The sequence below is a fragment of the Bison bison genome, unplaced genomic scaffold (genome assembly GCF_000754665.1).
Source record: "Bison bison bison isolate TAMUID 2011002044 unplaced genomic scaffold, Bison_UMD1.0 scf7180017864034, whole genome shotgun sequence".
Taxonomy (NCBI): Eukaryota; Metazoa; Chordata; class Mammalia; order Artiodactyla; family Bovidae; genus Bison; species Bison bison.
In genome coordinates, this window is record NW_011494606.1 from 4,955,583 (window position 1) to 4,963,562 (window position 7,980).

At 52.8% G+C, this 7,980-nt stretch overlaps 1 protein-coding gene across 5 annotated transcripts in view; it reads right to left on the reverse strand.

The window, feature by feature from the left end:
• Positions 1-557: 557 nt before the first annotated feature.
• Positions 558-7,980, reverse strand: part of SMAD3 (SMAD family member 3) — a 127,520-nt gene continuing 120,097 nt past the window's right edge. For all 5 annotated transcript variants that reach the window (XM_010834522.1, XM_010834524.1, XM_010834525.1 and 2 more), the window contains 2 exons: positions 7,382-7,526; positions 558-4,954 (listed from right to left, as the gene is read on the reverse strand). In XM_010834522.1, the coding sequence (XP_010832824.1) occupies positions 4,831-4,954; positions 7,382-7,526 (269 nt within the window). In that variant the 3' untranslated portion in view covers positions 558-4,830. The remainder of the gene's footprint in view (positions 4,955-7,381; positions 7,527-7,980) is intronic.

Consider the following 7,980-nt stretch of genomic DNA (forward strand, 5'->3'; position numbering starts at 1 on the left):
CTCTGGTGATGTCCTTAGAAGGAAGTGACCCAGCTGGAGAATGATTCCAGCTCCCTTCTGCCTTCCCCAAATGGTTTACTCATTCTAATCATCCTTTTTCTTAATCCACATCATTTCAGGTCAATGTACGACTCAGCCAGAGGGGAGATTTTGACGTCTCTTTCTCCTTGGGGGTTTGAAATTTAAAATGAATTTCCACAGGAGCTAAGTCCATCAGAGCTGGAAAGATGCAGAAACCAACTTCTTTAGGAGTCTGAAACTTACCTCTACGCCTGTGGGGAGACTAATCTGGTGACCTGCAGTCACTGGCCGGAGGCTTTCCGATACAGTGGACATGAGCACAGACTGACAGCCTGGAGGCAGCACCGCTGGGAGGTGTGCCGGAGCTGGAAGCCCCCGCTCTCCCTGCACGTTGTGCTCAGTGAGTGAATGCGGGCAGTGGCAGAATGGGACCTGGCACACCTGGGCTCAGCGACTCTCTTCTCTGAAGGCCCCAGGCCCTTTAAACTCTGCAGCCAGACACGGCAGCAAGAATGAATGTGCACTTCCAGCCCAGCTGCTTTTCAATGAAGTTTTATTAGAAGGGCACTTACAGGAGGAAGAGAGGAGAGAGGACACATTTAACAATAGGGGTACAATGCTTAAACAGGTGCTCAGCTCTTAAGATACAAAAGTTAGAAAAATCTAAAACACTATAAATACATACATGCTTTTTACAAAGGGTATTAAAAGGTCAGGCTGGCTGAGAAGGGAAGGTAATCAGCATCCTCCGTTCTCTTCCCCACCCAAGCAGGAGTCCCACCCAGGACAGCCTAGTTGCAACAGCAGCACTGAAGGTGAATGAAGGCTTCTTGGGGGCAGGTGGCTCCAGCCCTCTGTACAGTTCTCGCCCCTGGGAAGGGAGAGGGGCTGGGTTCAGAGGCCCCTGTGGACGGGCCTGCGTTGGCCTGAGCTAGCTGCCTGTGTTCACATGCTGCCACACAGGGAGCCAGCCTGGGTTGGTGGCTCTGGGGGCCAAGCCACTGTCCTCGGGAGGAGAGCCGTTTCCAACTTTCTTCCAAAATTAAATAGTTATCTGTCTTGGTTTTAAGAAATTATTACATAAATATAAAAACACCAGAATGCTCGAGTGTACATTACTTCAGCATAAAAAAAAATTACAGGATCACTTGAGAGAATTTCTCAATCCAGTTTACACAATACATGAGTTTTTCTTTGTGATAGCCGTGTTTCTGAAAGGTTGCTTGTATAGCAAGTCATCTCCCCACTCTCCCATCAGAGAGGCCTCTTCAGTTTTGATCCATACATTTTTCTGCTTTCCTACCCACTTGAGAAGTGGCTGATACTCCTGAAAGACTGTTACTTGAAGGAAGGTTCTAGAAGGGAACATCTATACCACACCAGAGTGACACAACTTGACTATGTTGAGGTTTTCTTCTAGCAAAGATGTAGATTAGGGAGAAAACTCCCAACTCTGCCACTTGAAGTCACAGTGAGATACAGGGTTCAGAACCAAACATGCGCCCTCTCGCTACTGGTAACCCCCTTGATAAACAGTCCTAGGAGCACATGCCAATTCCTGTCCCTCCCTTCTCTTACAGACTACAGAGAGTGGCCTAATGGGAGCTCTGGCCCTGCAGAGGTCCTCAGAGCCTCAGAAATGGCAGCTTGGGGCTGCAAATGAAATCAGATCTCTGCCTTCTCCCCAAATGACTCGCATGCATGCATGACATGCACACATTACTTCAAGAAAACTTTTTTCTGCGGTTTGAGTAAAAGCATTTAGCCCTGGAATATGTCCAAACTCCAGGAAGCCAGAGGGAGATGGAGAAAAACAAACTGAAGCACAAGATATGTGCTACAGCTCATTCCAATACGTTAACAATGATTTAAAAAAATAATCACCACGGACGATTAAAAAAAAACCTCACAGACAACATAAGGACAATGGAAGAGTCTGCCAGCAGCCTTGCCCTGCTGTCTGTTCCTCCTAAGAGTCAAAGTCCCCGCTCCTGACTCTGGGTTTGTCTCAAAATGTCAGGTCTGCAGCCTGCCAGGAAGGTGGCCAGTGGAGATGACGTGCCAGCACAGGCCTGTAACCCGAACTGCCAGGGCGGCTACCTACTTGCGCTGGAAGGCTCCCAGTACTAAATAAAGTTAGGAGTGGGGAGGGTGTGGGAGGAGAGGAAAGGGAACAGAAGCTGGCTCCCAGGGGAGGTGCCAAGGCCAGGACCTAGGGCCCCTGCGCTGTAGCCACACCCGGGTCAGCATCGCCGCAAGCCGCAAGGTGAGGGCGGCCTGGCGGGGAGCCCGGGGCCGGGGAGCAGGCATGTCCTGCAGCCTGGGCAGTGACACCAAAAGCACCCTCCAGCAGCTGCCATCACCCCGAGAACCGCCCTCCTCCTGCCCCTTCACCTGTCCTGTCTTTCAATGTATAAATGCCTTTATGCAATAGGGTTTTAAAACTACTTTTTTTATGACTTGTAGGACACTAATATCACACATGCCTCAAAGCCACTTACGCAGCCTCTCTGATGGGAATGAAACCAGATCCTAACCTCTAGGTACAACCAAATTTTCTTTTGAAGGGTGCTGAACGTGGTCTTACCCACTTTTTCCTCACCCATCTTCCTTCAGCAGTCTACTTATAAAGAAAAAAGGCCAAGTAAGTAGCTTTAGGGAAAAAACACAACAAATCCATGCCTCCTACAAAGATTCTTTAGCTTTCAGCATTGTGGGTTCTAAGACGCCATCTAGATGCAACCAGACATGACCAACCAGATCACCCAAATTGGGCTGTACCTGAAGCCAGCTCCCAAGTACCTGGAGGACAGCTGTGTGCCGTAGGGAGTGCTCTCAGGAGATGACGGGCCCCTGGAGACTGCTCCCCGTGGCTTTTAGTAGGGGCACCACGACGGCTCCAGCCTAGGCCAAACTGAAGTTAGAAGCCATACCACCAGTCTCAGGCCTGACAGGGGGCAGAAACACACATCCAGGAGGTTCACATGATTTCTTGTATCTGTAAAAAGCAGTCCACGATCATTTCACACCAGGCAGAAACTTCAGAGCCACAGCATCTGGCCTCAGGTGGAGTGAGGGGCTGTGTGGTGTCTCTGGACTCTGACAACAGCCCTGTGTGAAGACTAGTCCACGTCTGGCAAGGCACTCCTGCCTGCTGCTGTGTCCTCTGGAGGCATGGTGAGCAGCCCTCCTACCTGGACTTCGGGGCTGGAGCTTCTGAGGCCTAGGGTCCTGCGAGCAAGGCACCAGGAAGCACCCAGTGTCTCCACACAGCATCACAAATGTCATCACATTTGAGGTTTATACCTGCCAAAAGTACACAACTTTCTTCCCTTCACCTGGAATAATACAGGACTTCCATAGGAAATCCCTTTATTTTTCCTGGTAGAAAACCATGCAAAAAATATGGGATAACTCATTTCATACAAAAAACAGCAGCAAAGAATAAAGTACCAATTGCAAGTGACAATTCCATCTGCTGCATTCTGCAAAAGGTCAGTATAAGGGGGCTCTTTTTTTTCCAGTTGAAATAATCTATAGTAGTTTCCTCACTAATTGCCACCGGGAGCGATACTTACTACACATTCTAACTGCTAGAGTTGTCACTGCCGGTCCTCTGCCGTGAGCTAGATAATCTCATCCCTCAGGGGAAAGATGACAGACCTCTTGGCACCAATTCTGCAGTTTTCAAAGGTGTAAAAATAATTTTTTTTAATAGCCCTTTTATTTCTTTGTCGGCCTGAGATCTTTCCCTCTTGGTGAATTTGCTTTTGTCAGTTTCAGCTTCCAAAAGTACTGGCAGGTGTCTTCTTAACAAAACCTGGAAAAAGCTTCACTTTGGGAGAGAAGTTGCTGGGTCCCACTCTGGTTTCCCAGTCAGTGTGTCACCCGGGGTGTTTGTTTTTTTAAAAAATCAAATGTTTAAAAGACCATATGATACAGTTCATTTAATTAACGCAACTGACTATACCAACCAATACAGCCAAATGCATGAGAAAGCGGAGCGAGCTCTTACAGGTGACCGGACACCCTTGCACACCTCATGGACAGCTACCTCCTGGGAACACTTCCCGTGATTCGGATCTCTCTTGAGATTAACATGATGATACAAACTGTATGTTGGGTATGTGCTGAGCCTCAACAGATCCTGCCAACTGCTGAAAATGAGGGCAAATTTAAGATCATTTTTAAAGAAGAGGTGTCTTTCCACCCCTTGCCACCGGTCCCTATGTGCTCGATTCTAGACACAATTAGTAGGCTCAGAGAGGTGGAGACAGACGAGCCCCTTCCCCGCCGCAAGTCAATCCAGCGCCCAGGTACATGGTCTGCTCCTGCTGGGGTTTGGGAATATTCAGTGGAAGGGGAGGGCTGGGCCCATGGTGTGCTCAGACCCCTGCAAGCTTCTCCCTGCCCAGAGCACCCAAGGCAAAGTCCACACTCCAGTCCTAACCAGGGGGCCAGTTCCTGTTGGGCACTGACATCTCAGTTTGCTGTCTTTAAGAAAGAAGGGGACCAGGGGAGGGGCAGGCAGTGAAACACTACCTGTTTGCTCACGCCACCAGAGCAGAAGCCATTTCTTACCCTTCATACTGGGGCCGAAGGGCCACCGTGTTCAGCAGACAGCTGTTCACAGAAATTCACCTCTGGGCTTGCTTTCGTGTTTTGGAAAACAGGCTGATGCCACTTTAGTTGAGGGAGAAAAATTTCTTCTTTTGACACCAGTGAGTTGAGTTCTGATTTCTGCACCTCCTACATGGCCCTCTTCCCCAAATCCACCCTCCCTACCCTCCCCCTTCACTTGCAGTGTCCCTAAGACACGCTGGAGCAGCGGATGCTAGGGGAGCCCATCTGGGTGAGGACCTTGTCAAGCCACTGCAAAGGTCCATTCAGGTGCAGCTCAATCCAGCAGGGGGTGCTGGTCACAGTTTGTCTCCTGCAAGACATTTGAGAAAAGGGTGGGTGGGGGCCATTTAGAAGATCCAGTAGCACACAGATGCATCAGAGTGGCTTCTCCTGATCTGGTGTCAGTCTTCTTCCCAGAGCCAGAGCTACAGCCTGCCCTGCCAGACCCAGTCCTGGAGAAGGTGCCATCAACTTGCTGAAACTGCCTGCCAAACTCCTCCAAGCAGGAAGGGAAAGGAGGTGGCCCCCTTAGAGAGAAACATGTAAGGCAAATTCCAGGGTGCCCCAGAGGCCCACCGGTTGCCGTGACGGGCGCCTGATGGAGAACCTCCAGCCAGAGCAAAGGTCTTCCCAGCCCCCCGTCCTAATGGGCACCCACAGTCCCCCCGCCTCCAGTCCTGGCAGGCCACGGTGACGGGCGTCTGTCTGGTTGAGGGGTGTTTTTTTACAAAGCGCCGACAGAGTCCGCATGCCGTTGGTCCCCAATGTGCTGATATAATTCCCATCTATGGCCTTATTTTGGAAAATCTTACGAGCAGAGCGAGCCATGGAACAATTACTGGAAAAAAACTAAGGCACACCACACGTTTCTTTTCCCCAAAGCCCTCTGTCTAAATTCGGGCTGGTTGATGACGCAGCTCGCAGGCGAGCTCCCAAAGGCCTCCGCTGAGCAAAAGGCTATCTGCTGAGGCCGGAGGTGCGGGTGCCAGCTGGAGGTGAGAGGCCCGGGCCCCAGGCCCGGCTCTGGGCCACCTCACAGGAAGGGATGAAACCTTCCTCTCCTTGGCCCAGGAGGCAGAGGAGGGCGAGACTGTTCTGGGAAGGGGCCGCGCCGCCGGTCAGGCTGCTCCACAGTGCTGCCAGGCAGCAGTGACGTGGTGGGCTGCACAGGCCGGGGTGTGCTGGCAGCGTGTCCTGTGCGGTGACACAGTGGCCCCAGGGAAAGGCTCCGGCCAACAAAGGGCCTCTTCCCCCAGCACTTGAAGCTGGGCAGCTGCGTGCCGCGCCAGGTTGAGAGCCGCCAACCCCAGGGCACCACCCTCCTCGCCTGGCCCGCGCATCGTCTGAGCGGAAGGTTAGAAACGGGCTCGCAGACTCGGCCCCGGGGTGCCTGCCTGACCTGGGTGCCTGCGTGCGACCCTCAAAACGCCAGTCTGAGTGTTAGGAGGGACAGACCTCCCTCTGGCTCCTTCCCACTGGGTCCATCTTTAAATATTTCCCTTCCCCAACAAAAAACAAGACTAGTTTTCTAACCTTTCTTGTTGCCTAAATGATTCCAGCCAAGGCTAAGAGGTGAGCTACAATGTCCCTCGGGCTGGGCCCGTGGGCCTGGGCTGATCTCAGGCTGTTATCAGCCTGAAGGCTGACCACTCGGACTGCCCAATTGGTCACACCTCCCAGATTTGAGAGAGACCCCACAGACCAACGGCTGTGTTCCCCAGCACTGTGGGGCAGACACGGGGAACAGCAGCTAAAATACGGTAAATGACAGACGAGGATTTTACGGACCGAAATCCTCTAATGAGAATCTGACTTTCCATAAGTCACGCTCATCTGGATTTCATTATAAATGGTGGCCCAGAGCCAATACTGAAATGGGTTTGGCCCGGGTGCAGAATGACTGCAAAACAAAATGGATTCCAAACATCTGGGAAAATGAAGAGAAGGGGGGAGTAACTTGCGAGGTACTGGCTCGGGCTGACGTGTGGGCCCCCCTGCCTCTGCCGTGGAGTGGGGCTGGGTGCACAGACCCGCCTCTCGAGGAAGCTCCTGTGCAGGTGTGGAAAGAAAAGGAACAGGCAGCTTAGGCCCACACCCGAGTGGTCTGAGAGCTTCGACAGAGCGGACCAGGGACGTCCCCTGACCAGTGCTGCGTTTAAACCAGTACATGAAATTCTGAAAGAAAATCATTTCTGAGCAAGTGAATATTGTTCCTTTGACTGCTGGCATCTCCTCCTCTCTTCCCTGCTTTCTCAGTTTTAAAACCCTAGATCCTCAGGATTACCAGGTCAGAGAAGGAGCCACAGAGGAGGGAAGGAACCCTGAGGGGGAGACTTAACTCCTTGGAGAGGGTCGTCCTAAAATCATCTGCCCAGAAGAAACGAGGAAGATGCAAAGAGGGTGCAGTAGCAGGCTCAGCGTTTCCACCAGTGATGTGACTTCAGGCAAGTCAGTTCCCTCCCTGGGCCTCCGTTCCCTCATCTGTACAACAGGGATGATACCAACATCCCCACCCAGGGTTGTGACGATGAGATGCTGCCCGTGCCTGAGACACTGAAACGATGGGCAAGCACTGCTCGCTCTTCCTCGTCTAATGGGACTCGGCCCCATGCTGATCCCCGGTCCTTCTGCTCTTCGGGGAGAGGGCCAGCCTAGCTCATCTCTGAGGAGCCCCTGCTCAGCTGTTCTGAGTCACCTGTGGCCCCTGCGCCCCTAGGACAGGCACCCCAGCACCCACCTGTACTCGGCTCCCCAGCCTTTGACAAAGCTCATGCGAATGGTGCACATGCGGGTCAGCTGGTACACGGCCTCGAAGCCCTGGTTGACAGACTGAGCCAAGAGGGCGGCAAACTCCTGGTTGTTGAAGATCTTCAGGTTGCATCCTGCCAACAGGACAGACGCAGAGCTCACGGGGACGAAGACGGTACTTGGCCTGAGCGCCCCTCCTGGTTAAAGCCACCCCCAAGGTCACCCCCCAGACCAGCGTTTCCACATTAGCTACAGACTCCACGCTCAGCCGCCTGCTGGGGGCAGCCCATGTGGTCTCCACCCTGAAGCCACCGCCACTTCAATAGGGAGGTGCAGCCGACACAGCTGTAGGGGGTGCTCAACCCTGGTCCATAAGTTCTAGTTCCCAGAGCAGGGGGAAGGCTGAGGGAGACAGTCAGGTGGGGGGCTCTGCCCTGGGTGAAGGGGCCAGGCGGAACTCCAGGGAACAGAGAGACAGGGCTGTGACCCGGAGGTACCCTTGGTGTGGGGCCTGGGGAACAGAAGGCCGTGTCCTTTGACGGAGGGGGCGCCGGACAGGGCAGCCGAGAGGCTGGCCCGCCCGCCCTG